At 37.2% G+C, this 22745-nt stretch overlaps 1 protein-coding gene across 1 annotated transcript; it reads right to left on the bottom strand.

The window, feature by feature from the left end:
* Nucleotides 1-4747: 4747 nt before the first annotated feature.
* Nucleotides 4748-22096, bottom strand: LOC139719944 (aqualysin-1-like). Its single transcript, XM_071631324.1, has 9 exons — nt 22053-22096; nt 21558-21687; nt 19407-19544; nt 17807-17948; nt 14842-14948; nt 13305-13446; nt 10654-10838; nt 6033-6204; nt 4748-5066 (listed from the first exon to the last, which is right to left on the bottom strand). The coding sequence occupies exons 2-9, from the start codon at nt 21666-21668 to the stop codon at nt 4936-4938; spliced, it is 1128 nt and encodes a 375-aa protein (XP_071487425.1). The 5' UTR covers nt 21669-21687; nt 22053-22096; the 3' UTR covers nt 4748-4935.
* Nucleotides 22097-22745: the final 649 nt, after the last annotated feature.

Here is a 22745-nt window from a genome sequence, read left to right as displayed (position 1 = left end):
TTTTGGATATCTCTGCTATTTCAAAACCAATTTTCATGAAATAGACAATTCCTCTAAGAATGGTACGCTCTGTAATATTCATAAGTAGTTCCTTAGAAATCTTGTAAAAAGTTACAAGCTCAATCTTTATCCCACCAATACTATACCATCCCTTTAATTGTTTATGTCATTCTTGCAAAGAATGCATCGTTTCTCTTATACTATGCATTCATTCGTACATTTTGTACTATACTTTATAACTTGTACATCTTTGCTTATTTACTTGCATACTTTGTATTTTGTCTCGCCTTTTATTCGATGGCAATGAAATAATTTAATTGAAAATAAGTTGTTTTCATTGCCGAATTTTCTGGGCCTCCCCTTGTCCTCCTCCGTCTTCTTCTTCTTTGTCAATAAAAAGCGGTGAAGAGGGAGGTTCCCGAAAATTCGACAATGAAATACCTTATTGGATTGATGACCATCTAAGGCATAGTACATTATATAATATAGTCGTGACAGGAAGGATGAGCTAGCAGAAGTTGCATTAGTTCACTTATTGCCTTTAATGATGCCGAGCTTTCGACCTTTTTACGGGTCTTCGTCAGGGCTTGGGATGTGAACATAACAAAAAGTAGCCAATTTGCAACAAAATTTGAACAAAATAAGGTAAAAACAAAGGAAAGCCAATAGAAAAAGAAAACAGCAATATGACATACATTGACATACACAGCGGTTTAAGCAATTATAGGGCAGCAGGATGACAACACATCAGCAACGACTGCAACGTCCGCTAGCTCTTCCTTTCATAATATCTGTCACGACTACTTGTATACAATGCAGCACATCTCGTACGTGGCCAAGGCAATTTCACAATATATATTGTTCACCGATGTAAATGAATGAAATTCAATAAGTACTGCTTTGAAATGCAACACAACTCATTCTAGATTCAAGTGCTTACTGAAGCGCTCTTCTTTTTTTTTTTTTGAACAGTTATAATGGCCATGACTGAGTAGACTATACATGTTCTGTTTATCTATCCTGTCTTCTAACCTTATGTATACTGCATGTGCGTATGTTTGTGTGTTGCGTGTGTGTGACTATATATAATATGTACGTATTAAAAAACCCATTGAGGACGAGTCCCGAGCATACTCGGGCAGAGGTCTATGGGAAATGCGTGTTGTAGCAAAATCAGTCCGTCCTCAACGGGTTAATGTGATGGTGTCTTGTTTATCTACTTGACTTCACACAGAATCATTTGTAATTATGTTGTTATTGTTAAGTCCAAATTTCCATGTGTAGGCGACCTAATACAAGCACAAGATGCTTTCAACGCTGCCCGGCTCTCATTGTAAACGCCACTATAACATGTTTTTGTGTTTTATTTTGCCGATAAATGGCCTACACACACACACACACACACACACACACACACACACACACACACACACACATATATATATATATATATATATATATATATATATACATAATAAAGACAATAGAACAGCGAGTAAAACGCAAAATATTTCATGAATGAATGACACACGTTTATTTTCTTTTGGCATTATTTTCCCCTGATGCCCCAGTCACACAGTGCTTTACGATGGATTACGTCCGCCGCGGATAGATACGAATGAGTGGACGCAGGGGGACGCAGCGTGGACGCAGGCATCCGCAGGGACGTATGTAGACGTGACTGTCCGTAACTCATCCGTAAAGAAACGCAAAATGACGTCGCCGAACCTGCGAAATTTTGAAATGTTCAAAATTTCGCAGAGGGACGCCACGGACGCAAACTTACGCAAGTAACCGTAACCAAACGTAACTATCCGTAACTGAACGTAACTACCCGTGGCTTGGAGGCAGACCATCCGCAAAAAAAAAAATACCTTACGTCCGTTTGCGTTCGCTTACGTCCACCGTAAGTATCCGAAATTAACCGCAAGTTAACGTATCACAACAGTTTTGCGCGCTTACGGATATTTATGAGCAGCTACGGATGTTGCGGACAATTACGTCCTTCGACGTTTTCCGTTTTCCACTCGCATGGGAACACAGAGACTCGTGGGAAGGCACACTACTCCTGTTGCCAAGCTGCAGCGCCTTTACCTGAAGGAATGCTACAACACAGTCGGAGCGGTGGAAAGGCAGAACTGCATGGTCAAATTATGAAATTTCTCCCACAATTAATGGTCATTTTAAGTGGCACCCATTAATACCATGTATACTCATGACATCGGTTGACTCTTGGTGCTGAACTTTTTTTTTTCTTGTACTCTTCGAATGTATATTTTTGAAAAAAAGCAATATTTTGGGTAGGGGATGGGGATAGCATTTTATTCACTTTTCTGGCCGGGGAAGGTGTGGGACAGGGGCAACTATATAAAATGAGAACGAATTTAGTATTTCTCTATAGTCTTACCCATGCACTTTACGCTCCATCGAATGTGTATTACATTTTCTTTTTTGATAATAATAATAATGATAATAATAATAATAATAATAATAATAATAATAACAATAAAGGACATTTATATTGCGCAGCTACTATAACAATATACTCTACTGCGCATTACAAAATGACATGCATACAAGAAATTCAAACAGAAAATACATTACTTCAAGAGATGACTTAATATTGTACTTGGGTGTGGGAGGGGTGTTTGAAAGTTTTGATGTCTTTTTTTTCTGTAAATTTAATAAGCATTGCTTTATCATAAATATCTCCTTAACATAACCCAGTATAAGTCATGAATATCGCTGAACAACGACAGCGTAATCACAGTTTGTCTATTCCATGACTGCAAGTAATATTTTCTTACTCTAATGTTTAACTTTTCGATCTATATTGTATTTTATTTGTGGTATAGTGATGTTATATGTGACCCTGCACCACAAAACACACAAAACGTTGAAACACATGAAATTTTAGTTGAGAGCATATTCTGAAAGAGCAGACTTTAAACTTTAAAATGATGTATTACTCAAATCAAATGGACTCTCCAAACGTATCTAAATAGTGGAAAGAATGCACACACTCAGGAAAAGTGTAAACTGAGAAAAGAGCCTCTGAAGTACAGTGTCTATTCAAGCGCTTTATCTTTATCAAGCCGTGCTGGTTGTGCGATGAATGGGACAAAAAACAGGATGGAAACCACCGGAGTAACAACAATTAAGGGATTATCAGATTAAACTGAAATTAATAATAATGATAATAATACCAATAATTATAATAATAATAACAATAATAACAATAATAATAACAATAATAATAATAATAATAATAATAGTAATAACAATAATAATAATAATAATGATAAGGCCGTATTTACCTAGGGTAGCCAAGTCAAGATCGGCTCGGTTGACCCATTTAACCTATTTTCAGTCCTCACACAAAATCAGTGTGTGCGACTTTTTGTTCGTTTTGTGATGCACGGTCACATAATTATATTCTTTACATTTATGACGTTTATTCATATTTGAGTTGCACAAACAAAATTCAAACTTCAAGTTCAAAATTTCATATATCTTTTATTATTGTAAAGCAAATTAAAGGATTACGATTTTTTTCACAACTTGTACGTAATTCAATTTCAGTTTTCCCCAGTGTACAATGTAAGACAGTCCAAAATGTGATAACCTTGCTGTCATAATACACTGACTTAGCAGGAATCGTAAGAGAAAACAAAATTGTCCATAATTATTAATAACAATCTGTAACTATCCGTAACTATCCGAAAATATCCGCAACTCTATGCAAGTGTTCAGAACTATTATGTGCCAATTCGTAGGAATATCCGCAAGTGGACGCATGTATTCGCATCTGGTCGTATCTGTCCGTATCGCCCGCATTTTTTGCCCGCATGTTTTGTACAAATTTTTGGTGACGGCAAAGGATCCGCGGGGGTCCGCGGAAAAAATGACTTTTTTGGACGTAACGCCGGACGCAGCGCATTATGTGACTGGGGCTTTAGTCTTTGATCATTGATTGAGTGCATAATGTACGTTTACTTAAGCCGTCCTGTCAAAGAGCGACATCTTGTGAGTACATCTACTGCGATCGTACACTTGGAACACTGTAAAGGTAATCTCAGTTTTATCAGATCCACCATCTAGGTAAGTCCTACTTTAAGAATAATCTATATTGATGCGTGTGTGTGCAAGTTTTTTTTTGTGTGTGTTTAAGTGTATTTCTATCAAGCGTGTAAACCTAAATAGGATGGCCATGTTGGTGAACAACTTTGCCTTTCATGGCAACCCCTGGGAAAAGTTGTAGTTATCATTTTATTACAAAAGAAAATATAGCAATTCTAGATATTTCAATAACAAATAAACAATTCTTTCTTTTATAAACCCAACTGGAAAGAACACAGTATCGCACAGTGTGTTCATATAGTCGAGTACAAGTATATATGTGAAAACGTTCGAATGTTACTCCAGTGTGAAGATGATTTCACACTGTGGTGTGGTTTTTCACAGAGTATTCCCATAGTAATGCTTTGTTTTACACTGTGAATTGACGACTCACATTGTATTCACGCTGTCATGCTCGAATTTAACAGTGTGGAGAGAGTTCACACTGTGTTCACAATGTGTTCTCACTATGGTTCTCACGCTATGGGACACTGTGTTCTTTCCAGCAGATAAATTTGCTTCGAATAAAGAAATCAACAACTGAAAATCCTATATGTGATAATATCTTCACTTATGTCGTTGAATTTATTACTGTATGATTATTTTCTTGATTTATCATGCATTCCCGTTATGTATTTTGTTCTTTGAGACCATAGTACTATGTCTTATACTTTTTTTACAGATTTTTCGAGCTTGTGTCATGAAAACGTTGAAGAAATAAAATGAACAAAACTGCACTGAACTTGAATTAGGATATAGTGTTATCATCCAGTTATGGTGCCTGTTTGTTTGTTTGTTTGTTTTCACTGGACACTTTTAGCCACAGTATGCCAGCTTGTTCGCAGTTCCCATGCAGTCTGACACACAATCTGGAGTGGCGTCGTATACGATCTTGGCGTAAACCTGCTCGGCGCTGTAGCCCATTCCCAGCATAACGGCAGCGATACCTATAAGGACCGAGAAAAAAATCAATGTCGAAGCTTACTAGATCCATCAAGTCAGTATCTCTTCTATTAGCACAATCAAAGTATGAATTGTCTATACAGTCGATGAAAACAGATGTAAAGGTCCTGGTTTCAATTACAAAGAGCATAGTGTTGAAAAACACTGCCCAATTAGTGCATATCATGTTTGCCTCTTTGTGAATTTGAATTCTACAACGTTCATCAGGGCATAATACTGATGAGAATTTGAATGCGTAACACGTGCACGTGCGTTGCACGATACTGATGAAATAAATTTGAATGAACTACATTGTACATTGCAGTTAGCTTTTTGAATGTTGATCTTGATGATTATAAAAATCGCTCGAACTTGAATGATCGCATCATTAAATCTATCGAACACATAACACGCATAACCTGGCCATCTGGGGGCGGATAAACTTTTATTTACATATATTTACATATCTCAACATGACAATCAACAGTTACGTCCATTCACCAACTCATAAAATCATTTGTCAACTTCTCCCTAAATCAGGGACTGTAAAGGCCTACATTAAACGAATAAACCAATGCAAGAAATGCTTTTGATTTTCATCTATATTTTTGATAGGGTGCCCCTCACCATACCGACACCCACTAAGCATACAGCCTACGAGTAATGCAGGCCATGATTCATTCAACTCGCGAGTTATGCAGCCCACGAGTCAAACAGCCCATGAGTTCTACACTAAGCACAGAAGGCAAGTGAGACAGACACATCGAGCCCCGTGCTGTATCTATGGAACTCGTGGGCTTTTTTTACCTATGTTTCGAACCTATGGCCCACAAATATGACTCGTGGGCTGTATGACTTTCGGAACCTTATTTAAATGTCGAACTCGTGGGTTGTATGACTCGTGGGTGTCGATCTCGTGGGACGACCCCCTCTGATGGGGGCATGGACTTTTGTAAGAAGCATTCACGTACCAGAGACATGTGGACAAGACATGCTCGTTCCGCTCTTTGCTGTGGTACCGTCGTTATTACTATAATCAAGACTTGTAATGTAAGAGCCGGGAGCGAACAAATCGACGCAGTCACCGTAATTGGAATAAGAGGCGCGAGTGTCGGTGTAATCGGTGGCTCCGACAGTAATGGCCTAGAAAAGGGGGAAATGAAATTGTAAGGATGAATGCCTTGATCATCAAATTCAATCTCTTTAATCGATGGTTTCAGACTTCAGAGGAACAATGCATTATTTCACCCAATATTTCGATACTGGACAAAGAAAACTTAGATCACTTTCTTTCTTTTCTACACGTAAGTTGTCGGTTATATTTTTAAAGTATCTTCCCATGCTGCGAAAGAGGTAGGGACAATATTCTTCTTCAGAAGAACAGAAAACAAGGAAACATCGTAAATCCAAGCTGCCCATCCTTATCATAGCCTAACCATTACAATCATGGCGTCATATCAAAATAGGTGAGAGAGACAATGTACATGTGCATTTCATCAAAATATACAAACGCTTATACCGGATTTGATTTGTGGTGTCATGCATTCAAATGTGATATAAACACATATAATATTCACGATAATACTTATATAATATTATTATGTTGTGAATGTGTATGATATTCCCTATGGCTTCAATAGAATAAGAGATGATGCAATTTCTTTATAGTACACAACGGAATTGTCTTTTGCGTCCGTCTGAAATGAATAATTGTATAACAGTGCTTTAAAAACAACAAGACATCCAAGTCTGGGGCCAGAATTTATATTCTTCAGGGCTATTCTATCTTGACAGGGCTTTATACATTTATAATCGGCATACATTAGCGTTTTTTCCTAATCTGGTTGATTTTGATACTACAGGCCATTCCACTAAAAAGAAAAAGAAGAGGTGACTTTTTCTGGCTACGGATATTTCCTTCCCGTTGTATGATCTCGTATTTTGCTTGTTGACTTGCCAATATTCATTTAAAATCGAAGCTAACTATGCAGGCACAAAACATACCACTTAAGAAAAAGAATTCGGGGGGGGGGGCATTTCATGCAGCGTTTTGTAAGATATTTTTCCGACAAACTGTTATAAGCTACTGAAACCCTTGCATCTGATTGGCTGAGAGGAAATTTGTCAGAAAAAGTATCTGGCCAAAACGCTTCATGAAATGCTCCCATCACTTTTTTTTTCTAATATTTATATCTTGTTCACTGCGCTTCTTGTTCGGCTAGCTGAAACTTCATAGGGCACTTACATTCATGCTCATGGGTCCAATACAGTAGTAGTAATTCCACGAGTCTACTATGAAACATGTGTATTTGAGTGTAATAAACACTTTTGTTATGAAAGAAACTGAATAAGTCGTTGATGTCATTATTTTTTCCCCGGGGAGGTGGGGGTTGTTCTCTGGAAGACAAAGGTCTGTTCCGTTTATACTCATACTTTCCTTCACAAACTTCGGAGAAATCATTGAGATAATCATCCACAGGGATAAAAAGAAGGGAGTGGGGAGCCCCTGGGGTGGGGATCCGCTGGGGTGGGAAGGGAGTAACGGATGAGGACTTGCATGGGCGTGGCTTGAGGTCATAACCTTTTCACAAGGCGGTGGGGGTAGTGACAAGTGGACAGCTTCTTGTAATATCTTTACACTACTTTACGAACACATTTCAAAATTCCCCTAACTTTCAAAATTTCACTGATATTGTGTACAGTTAGCTATGCCGATGGGATTAATGAGAGTTCATCTTTTGGTTGTGAATTCAGCTGAACTTTGAGCTTGTGATGCGTTTATGCCCAATTTGGGAAGGCAGAACCAGCGTTTTGAAACTTTGATCCAAAATGCTGATCCAAAATACCGTTCACGAGGATATCATTTATGTTCATTTGTTTCGAAAAAGAGCCGATTGCGCGAACATGCATTGTGCATTGTTTAAAACTATCGACCTCTCTCGTAAGAAGTTATTGTTCAGCGTAAGAGATTTTGCGCTTATGCTCTTCCTGTAAATGTGAATAGAGAGAATCGCCGATCGCAAACGTACCTTTTTGTCCGTTTTGAATCGACGTTTTGAAACGTTGTTAATATTAAGGTTAGTTGGGACGCAACCATGTTTTGCACTAACCAAGTTTTAAAATGCTGGATATAGCCCCCCAAAATGCAAGCATAAACCGCATCCTAAGACTGGAACTCTTATCTATTCTAATTTGGGATCGAAAAAAAGATAGTATGTCGATGTCATGAGGGCAATGACGTTAATACCATGTTTTAAAATGCTGAATATAGCCCCCCAAAAGGCAAGCATAAACCGCACCCTAAGACTGGAACTCTTATCTATTCTAATTTGGGATCGAAAAAAAGATAGTATGTCGATGTCATGAGGGCAATGACGTTAATACCAAGTCTGTGCATTTGTCGAATTGGAAAAATAATAATTTTAGTTTACTGTACAATTACAGAGTTGACACTAAGTATAAAACTTACAGCAAATGGAAACATGCTTTCCCCAAGCATCACTGTACACTTAAAGACCATTATACACACCAAATTCTACCTTCATAGCTTGAATAGTTTATTTTGATGAAAAAAATAGTGGTTACCATGGCAACACATTTTCCTTAAACTAACACATTGGTGTCTTGCAAAACTTCACTTCTAGATCATGATACATACTAAATTTGACTTTAAAGGACAAGTTCACCTTCATAAACATAAGGATTGAGAAAATGCAACAATATTAGTAGAACACATCAGTGAAAGTTTGAGGAAAATTGGACAATCGATGCAAAAGTTATGAATTTTTTAAATTTTTGTGTTGGAACCGCTGGATGAGGAGACTACTACAGCTTGTGAGTCATATGCGTACAACAGTATAAAGAAAATATAAAAGAAAATTCAACATATTTTCACTTTTTTTTTCGCATAATAAAAGAGCAATTGACTTGCCTCTTTCTAAAGGCAGGGGGAATAATATTACCCATAACATTTATCGGTAACGAGTCAGGGGAATGTGTACTTTTTTCAAAAGATGGAATTTTGTGAAATTCTCTTTATATTTTCCTTATATTGTTGTACGCATGTGACATCTAAGTTATTCATACACTGCAGTAGTCTTCTTATCCAGCGGGTACTGCAAAAAAAACGTCAAAAATTCATAACTTTTGAATGGATTGTCTGATTTTCCTCAAACTTTCAATGATGTGTTCTACTAATATTGCTACATTCTCTCAATCCTTATGTTTATGAAGGTGAACTTGTCCTTTAATTGCTTGAATGATGGAAAAGTTATTCGATCTGCAAGGTTTTGGTAAAATTGTGGTTACCATGGCAACACAAAAATTATGTGTTCCACATCTATACCTCAGGGCCATAATGCCTACCAAATTTGGTTTCAATTGCTTGAAAACTGTGGAAGAAGTTCACTCCACAGGATTTTAAAAAAAAAACACATGTGGTTACCATGGCAACGCATTGTCCGATACAAATACAAAGGACATTTTGCAAAACTACACTTAAAGAGCATCATACACGCCAAATTTCACCTTCATAGATTAAATGGTTCAATTTGATACAAAAATGAGTGGTTACCATGGCGACACATTTTTGTTATATCAACACATTGGTGTCTTGCATAACTACACCTACCGATCATCATACATACTAAATTTGACCTATTGCTTGAATGATGTGGAAGTTATTCAATCCACAAGGTTTTGGTCAAATTATGGTTACCATGGCAACGCTTTGTCCGACAAACACAAATTATGCGTTCAACATCTATGCCTAAAGGCCATAATGCCTACCAAATTTGTTTTCAATTGCTTCAAAATTGTGGAAGTTGTTCCCTCCACAAGATTTCGAAGAAAACATGCGGTTACCATGGCAACGCTTTGTCAAGTTCAAACACAAAGAGTGTCTTGCATAACTACACCTATAGATCATCATAGATACCAATTTTAAAATTGATTGCTTAAATACTATGGAAGTTATTCAATCCACAAGGTTTTGGTAAAATTATGGTTACCATGGCAACGCATTGTCCGACAAACACAAAAAACATGTCTTGCACATCTATACCTCAGTATCATCATTTACCCTAAGTTTCATTTAAATTGCTTCAAAACTGTAGGAGGAGTTCGCGACGCAAGATTTTGCAACAGACCGACCGACCGACCGCCCGCCCGACCAACATCACGGTGATACCTATACCCCCTTCACACTATGTGTGGCGGGGGTATAATTAGGGAGATACAGGTAAATAACCTGAGGAAACAGGAGGAAAAAGAATTAAAGAAAATCCTCATTAGTAATACACGTAATTATTGTTAACATATTGCTCATTCACTTGATTTACGTGCTTCTCAATGGGAAAACGGGCGGTCGATTAAAATGATGAGCTTGCGCCGGTGTACAGTGAAAAATGACACTTGTGTTTGTCGCCGAGAACTCTGCGCGTACATAACGAGTCAACAATCTGAGCCCGGGATATTAATCTGCGGTATTTTCTGCCTCGAGTGGAATGAAATTAAGGTGAAAATGAGGGGAATTTTCTAAGATACAGGGTATTCATTCAAAAAGTGGTCGATGAGTAGTAGGTCCAACTATACCTCTGGTGCAGACGCCGGTGATTGTCTGCATGCATCTTTTTCTTCGTTCCCCGCAGACACGACGACGACCACCCCGGCTTCCCTGACCCTCGCTACAGCTCTGTTCTCCGAGTTGGATTTGCTTCCACCGATAGACATAGACGCTACGGAAGGCTTATAACCGTAGTCCACAATCCAATCAAGGGCTTTATTATTGTCATGAAACAGGAAACAAAACGAGAGGAAAAGCAATCAACGATTCTGTTGATGGCAGATGATGAAAGACACTATCAATGAAATATCGTAGATCGTAAGCCAAGTGGCGGCCGTCTGAAGCTAATATATGTATCTATATGTATACATATAAGATCTTTAAGATCTTATTAAGATCTTTTGTCACACCATGGGCACTTATGAAGAGTGTGACCTTGCCTTTCAGTATTTGAAAGCTATGCTCCGTTTTTAAGATCTTCAAGATCTAGGATTTATTTTGTTACGGCGTTCTTCTTCTACTAATTCTTTTACTTATATGTATACGCAGTTCTTCATTTTATTGATAAAGTTGTTAATGCAACCGACAACCATTCTCATTTAATTAGTATATTCTTGGACTTCTCCAAGGCCTTCGATACGATTAATCATAATATTTTTCTCCATAAGTTATCGCACTATGGAATACGCGGGAAGGCCTTGGAGTGGTTCAAGAGTTATTTAGCTAACAAAAAACAGTTTGTTTCAATTAAAGATAATCATTCAGTTATAAGAGATGTTAAGTGTGGCGTTCCACAGGGAAGTCTTTTATGGCCACTGTTATTCATAATTTATATCAATGATTTTTCCACTGTTTCAGAGCTACTTTCTTTTATACACTTTGCTGATGATACCAGTGTTTTTCTTGCCCATAACGTTATCGATGTTCTTGTTCAACAAGTAAATACGGAATTGAAAAAAGTGACCAACTGGGTCAGAGCTAACAAGTTATCTTTGAATGTTCAAAAAACAAAATATATGCTTTTCAGCAATACTGTTGATTCTTTGAACTCAGAAATAGTTCTGAATGATTGTAATTTAGAAAGTGTGTCATATTTTAAATTTCTTGGTATTTTTGTAGACAATAAACTTTCTTAGAAAATACATATTGATCATATTATCTGCAAAATTATTTCTCACAATATAGGTGTTATGAATAGACTGAAATTTTATATTCCTGAAAAAACCCTACTAGTGTTATACTCCTCTTTGATACTCCCTTACCTTAATTATGGAATTTTAGCTTGAGGCAATACTCATCAGACACTGCTGAATAGAGTGTTATTATTGCAAAAGAAAGCCCTCCGTATCATTTCTAATTCCCCTACACGTTCACATACAAATGCATTGTTTGACTGTTATAAGCTATTGAAAATCAACGAATTATTCTTATTTAACTTAGGTCAATTTATGTATATGTATGATAACAATTTACTCCCACCTATCTTTGGTTCTATGTTTCAAAAAAAAAATCAATCATTCCATAATTACCCCATCACCCGACGTTCTAACGAGTTTCATTTACCACTTCTTCCAACGATTTTAGCAAAGAATACACTTATCTACACTGTACCAAATTATTGGAATTCCCTGAATCATAATTTGAAATCTGCTCCATCTATATACTCATTTAAAAAGAGATTAAAGTCTTTTCTTTTACAATCTTATAATGACGACTCGCAGAATCAGATTAGTTTATAGGCTTACTTTGTTAATCATCCGCAATATCGGCATTGCCGTTCTCTTTATTATTGTAACTATTGCTCAAGCCTTGATTATAAGATTTTCTTTAACCTATACTTCGCAGTTGAAGGGTTTGTTCTATATTCTTTTTTCTTCTTCTCTTTCTTCCTCAAACCTCCGAGGATCGTCGTCTGTGTTGCATATTCCTGTCTATTCTGTTACCTCTTTATCATGCTATAGTCTTGTTTCCTCTTGTGTCGTCAAGTCAGTTTGTTTCTTGTTTTTCCTCCTACAAGTAGTCTTGTTGCTGTCCCAGTCCTGTTACATGTTCATTACTCTGTTTGTTGTTGTTTTATGTATAACTGTTTGTTCGTCTGTCTCTTTGTGGGCTGCCAAACTTTTTTGTGACGAACTTTTTGTGCGGATTTTTTTGCTGTTTTCAATTCAATTTTTACATCGGGCTTCTAATACAAGAGGGGCCCACACTCTACAAGCTCTGTCTTTTTAGTGGGTCCCTCCGTTTTTTTTTTACACAGTGCATAATTATATTGAAAACTATTTCACTTTCGTTATCTTAGCAACTATTGCAATGTATCACAACTGTTAGTTTTTTTCCTATTATTGTTTTTTTCTCTGTACAATTGTATGCATTGTTTTTGTCACTTAAGAAAGTGAGATTTATGTTTGTATTTTGTGGAAAAAACGAATAAATATGAACTTGAACTTGAACTTATACATATATGTATATATCCGAACATCTTCACTATATTAGTAGTTTCTTGATACACCCCAAAACACCCACGAGCGAACACAAACACATTGGGTGGGTGTGGGGTATTCGGAGTGTTGTCAGACTGTGATAGTTTACGAAGAGAAATAAAACCAGAAAAATGAACATAATTTTATTATACCTGTAAAGATACATTCCTTATGTAAAGTTTTGCTTCGTTTTGTTTTACCGGCAATAGAGTCCAGCGTGGATCCCGACCCGCGGCAATTCAGAATGCGTATTCCAGCCACGTATGCCTCGTTAGCGACTCCGTAGCTTTTACTGGCAGCGGTTCCGGCACAGTGTGTTCCGTGACCGTCACAGTCGATCCCCTATCGTATACATGTTTCATTCATAGAGACGAAAATCGACGCCATCTTTGAACTTTTTTTTCCTACCTCATTAGTCTTCGACTCTATTAGAGTAAAAGCTTAATTCCAATCAAATCAATTCAATTCAAATTTTATTTCATTTTTCGAAAAAACATTGACATTTCACTTTCTTTGGTAACAGAGAATAAGGTTGCATAATCGAAACAAAGTAAATTGAAAAAAAAATGGTGGAACCTTGGAGTAACAATACGTTGTCATGAGAACTGAAGTAATAAAGACGAAATAACAATACGGAAACATCGAAATATGGAGGGACTCACTAAAAATTGATTCATATTAATTAATATACACAATAAATATTAATTGCCCTCATAAACTTCCCTGTAGAACGCCACATTTTACTTCTCTTATTACTGAATAATTGTCTTTGATTGTAACAAATTGTCTTCTATTTCCCATCTGTATTGGAAATTCAACAGAAATTGGTGTTAATCTTTAATTATGAATTTACCTCCGGAATTTTCATCCGTCAACGGATATACAGCTTTCATCAGCGCAATGAAACGTCTTTGCTTTGATCATGTGACGGTCAATGAACAGAAGTGTATTTCCGGAGGTAAATATCTTGTATTGAGATCAAAAGTTTGACACCAATTTCAATCTCTGACTTTGTTGCTATTAACCTATATTCACACTGGACAACACACGACATTAAAAACCAAAGGTCCAGCTAAATTAGTCCTGCGATTTCAGTTAACACACAATTAAGTAAATAATCATAATTATGAGAATAAACATGTCATCAGATCACCAGTGACACAGGCATAATGTGAATTTTAACCATAGCAACAGACAAAGCCAAATGTCGTATACCATTGTAATATTATCACATTATAGAGGAGAATTCCATCCTGATATTATGCTACTTTGCAGGGGCGGATCTAGGAATTCCCTAAAGAGGAGGCGCCTTTACAAAATTATAGAAGGCGCACACCCCCATTTATTTCTTTTGTTTTAACCAAAAAAAAAAATAAAGTGAGGGTGCGCGCCATGTGCTCCCCCTCCTGGATCCGCACACTTGCTTTGTATAAGAACAGAAAAATCAGAGAAGTAAATCATTTTTTTTTATTGACCTACCAAGTTGATAGCCGATTAAATTACCTGGTACATAATGTATTAATTTTTATACAATTTTTTTATGAGAAATGTGAACTTGAAAGAGTGTTCACTTTCTTTCTTTCTGTCTTTCTTTTTTGCTGAGTGTATATTCTACACATTTTAACTGATCCACTTTTCCGAAGTTTTTTGTTGTTTTTGTTTTCAGACAAAGCAACATAATATCAGGACAGAATTCCCCTTTTCCAGGTACGACAGGCGTCTTGGAAATTATCTTACGTCGTCTCCCAGCATATCGGCTGCAACATAGGCACGACCACCAAAGTCGTTGTGAGAAGGGTTTATACCAGAGTCGATCACGTAGATGTGTTGTCCAGCCCCATAACCTATTGAAAATTAACGGTAGAAGATCAGAATACCGAGAGGATATAATTTACCAGCAATTTGTTGTAGTCTTTTCATCCGGCCATGACGGCACTGAAACTATAAAAATTCATAACTTTTGAACGGACTGTCCGATTTTCCTCACACTTTATAACTGATGTATTTTGTCTATATTGCTGCATTCACTAAATCCACACGTATATATTTGGATGAACTTGTATTTTCGTATATGTCACGTATTTAGGGCATATTATTCATGACTACATCAGTCTTCTACAAAGGACATGATTTATTCATCAATTTGTCAGCTTGTCATCTGTTATCTGTCAATACAATTGAAAATACGATGGCTTTTTCAGCATTTTTTTCACCGCTTTTGGTTCCATTTTCATTGTCAAATTCGAAAACAAATTCATTCATTATAATAGTAGGGCAAGTTATTGGGGCGCTGTGGCATTATTAGTGGATATGACTTCCGACTCCCGATTGGAGGACCCGAGTTCGAATCCAGCCCAGTACTTACGTCCTTGGACAAGATGTTTGTACCCACTATGTCCCTCTCGACCCAGGTGTATAAATGGGTACCTGGCAACAGGCGCGCCGGAAGCAGTTTTGGATTGGGGGGGGGGGGGCAAACATTGGAGGGGGCTCAAGATTAGACCATGCATATGTTACCCAATACACACACACACACACACACACACACACGCACACACATCTTTTATATATATATATATATATATATATATATATATATATATATTTTATTTATTTATTTATTTATTTATTTATATATATGTAAAGTGGCGTACGGTGGGTCGAAACATGGGGGCACCATAAAGTAATTTTGACGGTCTGTATGCTTCATGCGTGTGTGCGTGAGCAATAATTGGACTACAATACATTACGGAATGAAATACATTCAACAACGCAGTCATTGAGGAACATTGTAAGTTTTCCTTACATGGATTATGGAATGACGGTGTGAAACAATCGACAAATTATATACTGTCAGCAACATAAGGTGAATGGCATAACAATAAAATGCGAGCGAGCGAAGCGAGCGAGCTTGAAAATTTTGATATTCTACAGTTCCAAAATTGGAGTTTTAATTGTAGTTATATATTTCGCTTTGGAAATAAATGGGGGCGCATCGGGCGCAACTGCTGGCAATTATTGGCAGCAACATTAGGAGAATGGCATAACGATTCAATGCGAGCGAGCGAAGCGAGCAAGCTTGAAAATTTTGACATTCTACAGTCCCAAAACTGGGGTTTGTAGCTATATCTTTCATTTTGGAAATTAATGGGGCGGCGCATCGGGCGCAACTGCTGGCAATTACTGGCAGCAACATTAGGAGAATGGCATAACGATTCAATGCGAGCGAGCTTGAGAATTTTGACATTTTACAGTCCCAAAACTCCCGTTTGTAGCTATATCTTTCTCTTTGGAAATTAAGGGGGGGGGGCATCGGGCGCAACTGCTGGCAATTACTGGCAGCAACGTTAGGAGAGTGGCATAACGATTCAATATGAGCGAGCGAAGCGAGCGAGCTTGAAAATGTTGACATGTTACAGTCCAAAAACTCCCGTTTGTAACTATACCTTTCGCTTTTGAAATTAAGGGGGGGGGGCATCGGGCGCAACTGCTGGCAATTACTGGCAGCAACATTAGGAGAGTGGCATAACAATTCAATGCGAGCGAGCGAAGCCAGCGAGCTTGAAAATTTTGACATTTTACAGTCCCAAAACTCCCGTTTGTAGCTATATTTATCTTTCGCTTTGGAAATTAAGGGGTGGGGGCATCGGGCGCAACTACTGGCAATTACTGTCAGCACCATTAGGAGAATGGCATAACGATTCAATGCGAGCGAGCGAAGCGAGCGAGCTTGAAAATTTTGACATTCTAGAGTCCAACAACTGCCGTCGTAGCTATGTTTTTCGCTTTAGAAATTAAGGGGGAGGCGTACCGGGCTCAACTCCTGGATGCGAGCGAGCGAAGCGAGCGAGCTCGAAAATTTTGACATTTTACAGTCCAAAAGCTGCCGTTTGTAGCCATATTTTTTCCCTTTTATTCATATATATACATATTTATTTTAATTTCTTTGTTTATTCATTTATTTTTATTATCAGTAGTATTATTATTATTTATTTATTTATTTATTTTTTTTTTTTTTTTTTTTTTGGGGGGGGCTTTTTGGGGGGGCAAAAATGCGTTTTGCCCTCCCACTTTTTGGATTGGGGGGGGGGGGGGGGGCGGCCGCCCCCCCTGCCCCCCCCCCCCCCCCACTTCCGGCGCCAGGCTGGCAACGCTAGGGTAATAATAAAAGCAGGGCCCTCTGGTAGATCAGTGGCAACACTGAAGAGGCTACCCTGATTATTATCATGATTGTCATTCTTCTTATTATTATCATTGTTATTATTATGGTTCTTGTAAAAAACGTTGTGTCGAATCATCTAACTTTTCGCAACTTTCCAACAACTTGAGAATGTGATTTAGTTTGATGTATGGAATTTATCAAAGAAAAAAGTGTAACAGAGGTAGGCTTTGATACGGAATACAAAGGGAAATGACAGACATATTCTTCCTTACATATGTATGGTATGAGACCACATAGAAAAACTACTCTTTTGAAGTCATATAATATTTTCGCAATAACAGAAAAAAAAAGACAAATACGAAAAGTTGAAAAATGTGTGAGACGTTGATCTCCAACACTTTTTGTCCGTGCTAAGATTCTCTTGAAACCAAAATCTCCAAATAATTAAACTTCTTCTTTTTAAAGGTGTGGAAAATGACAAAGTGCAATCAGTCGAGTCATGGCAATGATAATTTTTTGTTTCCAAAAGTAGTTACATACCACTAAGAGTCATGTCTCCGTCTAAAGTGACTCCTCTCTGATCGATGCGATCGATCCCCCACGATCCAGGATTTCTGTTCCTTCCCTGGGCGAAGATAACGCGGTCTTCTTCTATAAATTCCACTCCAGGAAGCGATCGAAGCTTTGGATGGATTGAAAGAGAAAAGATATGTAATATAAAGAACCTTGTAGTGCATTTTTAGGTGATATATTATATGTCTATTCGAGTCATAATTTCGGCGTTCCACGCTTTTTTTTTTCAGGAGTCTTGACAATAGCGGTATCAAAACAAAGCAAAATTTGAGCATGGATAGAGCGCGCACTCTCAGACAGACTTTGCTAGGAGACGTGGCTTGGGGTTGCCAGTGGCGGATCTACGGGGGGGGGGGGGGTTCGGGGGTTTAACCCCCCCCCCCCCCCCCCCCCCCCCCTTGGGCTGCCAAGTAAAAAAAGAAAAAGAAAGAACACACAAACAAACAACAAGTAATTAATCAATTGTTTTAAGACCAAATTGAACAATAAAGGCACTTTTCTTGTCTAAAAGTTGTCAATTTCAAACCTGAAAATGCAAAATTTTCGCCCCGTTTATAATACACTAACAATATACAATATTATATCTATACACTGAGATTTACTTATGAGTAAATTTAGTGTATAGATGGTAGCCTCGCGTCCTCGAGTGTGCCCCGTGGAACATACCTTTAGTAAACCCTACATTTTTCCTTTGCTTCTATGCTTTCTAGTAATACAAGAGTATTTTTATTGCTCGAACAGTGCGATTACGTTTTAGCTTTTAATGAATACATTTCAGACGAATAGCAAAGTGAGAGTGGCTCTCTCGTTCTGTCCGTTATAGTAGAATGAATAGTTTGCATAAGTTATGATCATAGTCCTTCGCAGTGAATTTTTTAAAACCACCTTTAATTCCCTAGAAATTTGATTTAAATGCTCTATAAACGCGACTTTTATACTCTGTTTTTACAAAAAGTCCCTACCGTGGGAAGGGGTATTTCCCTCTCACACCCTCCCCCGCTCGGTCGCCTCGCTCCCTCTCCGAGGATCTAACACCGTCACATAAAATAATGTACCCCGTATGTTATAATCATAGTCCTTCGCAATGATTCTTTCCACTGTTTAATTCCCTAGAAATTAGCTTTTAAATGCTCTATAAACGCTGTCAAGACTCCTGGAGAAGGCGTAGGACGCAGAAAATTTGGGTCAAATATACATAATATATTGGGAAAAAATGCATGACAATTTCTTTATTTTCCTCGTGGAAGCAATGCGTGAAATCTCTACACATATACATACACACAGTTATGTATACACAATATATATATATATATATATATATATATATATATATATATATATATTGTGTATACATAACTTGTATATTGTTCCGCGCGTATGACACAATCCCTTCTCGAGTCATGCCGCCACAGCCAGTCACAACACAATACACACGTCTGACGAACAGGTTATTACACTCTGCCAGTATCATCTGTTTATTTTGACTTCTTCGCTTGCTATTCCTTAATTCTTCCACTACTTTATGTTATGCCACAAATTTCTACAAATCTGGCGCTGGTATACTTACAAGATTGAGAGCGACACCGCCAACATCCGCTTGTACGCCAAACCCGTTCAGCACCTTTGAGTACTTTCTCTTGATCTCGATCTCCACGGACACCTCTCGCTCAAAACGACTGATGAAGGAGTCTACATCAACTCCATCCTGTACAAAATAGCAAAGAAAGATCGGTGCTCCTATTGATATAAGATTAAGTGCTATATGAATTTACTGATGTCATAATTCAAAGGCTGTCTGACAGCAAGCCCAGTTACTGAAAAAAAAAATAGTCGCAAGAACATGAGGGTTCCAATTTACCTTGGTGCAATGAATAGTAAACTCACAAGTTTTTCATTAGAAATGTAGAACATGAACAAAATGGAAATACATTTGCAGTATGCATTCACAGTAAATGCATATCATATTCTCATGCACCCAAAACTTTTTGACTGAATGTTTACTGCATATTGATTAGCAGGAAAATATGTCTTACCCGCGAAAGATGCTGGTTTTACCAACAGACCTTTTACCATGAAAAACGAACTTAAATATCTCATTCACAATAAGTAAAATGGTATGATGATGATAATGATGATGATAATAATGATAATAATAATAATAATAACAAAAATAGTAATAGGAGGTATTTATAATGCCCTTTACCACTCAGTCTGAGTGCTCAAAGGGCATGAAAAATCTCGCAGACAGCATAAAAGCAGCATGTGCTAAATGCCAAAACATTTTTCCGCTCCGACTTTTACACAGGAACTACTGGATTTCATTTCGAAGTAGTGTTTTGTTTTGATTTTTTACATGAAGTAGAAGATGAAAATGAACTAAAAGTAACAAAGTCACCAAAAGGAAGCAGAAACAATGAATAGTTTCTATTTACTCAATCTACTTTAAATTTATTTCTTGGAATCTATGCTATACAGGTAATACTTCTTTGTATGTAGTCTTCATATTTCAAATGTATAACATAATTATTTGTTATTTCGTATATTAGACAATTCACACGTTCAATTTCTTTTTATGATTTACTTGTAGAAATGAATGTGAAATGTGGAATTCTAAAAACAAACAAACAAACACAGAAATTGTAAACAATGAGATGGTGCAGAACGTGGAATGGGATATTAAAATGGAGTGCAACCGGCCCTGAGGGACGTGCATGTTCAACCACATATCGTAAAAACAATGCAGATCATAAATAACAAAACGCGAAAAGTAAAATGAATACGCATTTCATGAAAATAAAAAAAAATATTACGAAAAAAGGGGGTCTCGAGAAAAGAAAAGTGAATTGCAAATTGTAAGCTTTCCATTAATATTCGTTTTCTTGACGTTTGGTGGTGTATAATGCAGTCAGCTAAAAACCTAGATCTCAAATCGTATAAACTTGCTATGGAATATTTCATTTTTCATATGCAAAGTCCCCGCCCCACCGGACGAATAGATAAATCAATTTTCACATGAAATTGAAAAGATTGTAAAAGTTGTAAAGATTGACAAAGTGAAGCGGGATCATATACACGTCGAAGAACACAAAAGAAAATTAGACTAAGAAAAATGAATGTCTGTTATACATTAAACTAGCGGCGTAATCACCCCTTCGCAGCGAGACAAAAGCCCCATACACAATGGAGGAAATGCAAAGTATACACATAGAATGCTCAGCCAACTTCTGAATACTGCGCTTTGTGGATAAAACACTCACCATCGCCGCGGCGGCGATGTCACCAGCGCGCCGATGACACTCGGCGCTGCCCATTGGACGCGAGACTTGCGAAAGGGAGAACAGAATTTGAAGGATGCAGAATAAAATAGAAGATAAAGGAGGAGGATCAGGAGGAGGAGAAGAAAGAATAGTAGTAGAAGTAGTAGTAGTAGTAGTAGTAGTAGTAGTAATAATAATAATAATGATAATAATAGTAATGATGATAATAACAATGATAATAACAATGATAATAATAATAATAATAATGATAATAATAGTAATGATGATAATAACTATGATAATAATAATAATAATAACAATAATAATGATAATGATAATAATAATAATAATGGTAATTATAACAACAATAATAACAATAATAGTATTAGTATTGTTATTGTTATTGTTATTGTTATGGTCATGGTTAGTATTACTATTACTATTATTATCATTATAAGTACCTCTAAGACCACAATGTAGCGTCCTTGGACGCGGTCCTTGTCCGGGATGTAGAATGGAGCCAGGGCGCTGGCGGCGGCCAAAGTCAAGGCGAGAAGAAACAGGCGCATCATCTCTGATTCTCTTCTGTTTCTGTCGAAAAAAAAAGAATGTATAAAATGAGGATATATAAAATACATATATATGATAATGTTGACCACAGCATCGTGAGTGCTTACCATAATAGTCAATAAAGCTTAACAAAGACCAGTTAAGCGTCTGAATGGAAATTATGCTTCAAACTGTAGGAAAAAATGTGGTTAATGCTGACAAGACATACGACAATTCAAATGAGTGTGTGGGGCACAACTCCTAAAGCCTCGATGATATAAATGTCATTCTTTATGTTTTTTTTTTCCGGTTCCGTGCAATTCAAATAAAATTTAATTTGTAGTTAAAATGAAACCAAATGATATTCAGGGCCCTGTCAATAAAATTGTATTTCACGATGTGCTCACCAGTCGTGTAACTTTGCTCCTGTAGTCGCGGCAAGACACAGAATGACAGTCAGCGCTAGATAGTAGATGATAATCCGTCTGCTGCAACAGGTACATTTATAATCAAGTTTTTGCCTGCTGGAGACTAGTGCGAAATTCTGCACCTGTTTGACCTAAATCAACTACGACAGAAGACAAAAAAAGAAAAGGGATAAACAAGCAGCCACGTGCTTCCGATAAAGAAATGAAACAGTTTCTATATTCATCCTCTGAAGAAAGATACTAGGCGTTTTCACATCAGCCCGATAAAAATCCAAGCTCGAGATATTTTCCTATTTCCCAAGTCAGAAAATAGCGTGCTATGAATTTCGAAACATCGGGCTGATGTGAAAACGCCTAATGATCATTCACCATTATTCAGTATTGGTACAGCTACCACCTGGCTACTGGAACAGCTCACATTTTACATATCTATTGTCGCTCATGGCTAAGTAGGCAGAAATTAAGTTTGGCTAAGTAGGCAAAAACAACAACAACAAACAAACAAACAAACAAACAAACAAACAGGAAAACAACCATGTTAAGTTTGGGTCATGAACTTACGTACAAATCTTTACTTGATTTCTTCTTTTTACAAGAAATAAAAAAACATCTTATATTAGTCGCATGGGATGTTCTGTAATAATTGAGCAAAAAGCAGATGATGAATTACTT

The sequence above is a fragment of the Diadema antillarum genome, unplaced genomic scaffold, assembly GCF_040938485.1.
Source record: "Diadema antillarum isolate AM-2024a unplaced genomic scaffold, OU_Dant_1.0 scf00000117, whole genome shotgun sequence".
Lineage (NCBI taxonomy): Eukaryota > Metazoa > Echinodermata > Echinoidea > Diadematoida > Diadematidae > Diadema > Diadema antillarum.
The sequence above is the reverse complement of the archived record's forward strand: the minus strand, read 5'-3'. Positions and strand labels throughout refer to the sequence as shown.

Coding starts and splice junctions, on each gene's coding strand:
- LOC139719944 (XM_071631324.1), bottom strand. CDS start 21,668: ATGATGCGCCTGTTTCTTCTCGCCTTGACTTTGGCCGCCGCCAGCGCC. Junction 19,545..21,557: donor GCTACATTGTGGTCTTAGAG/GTACTTATAATG, acceptor TATTTTGTACAG/GATGGAGTTGATGTAGACTC. Junction 10,839..13,304: donor CACGCTGGACTCTATTGCCG/GTAAAACAAAAC, acceptor ACAATAATAAAG/CCCTTGATTGGATTGTGGAC.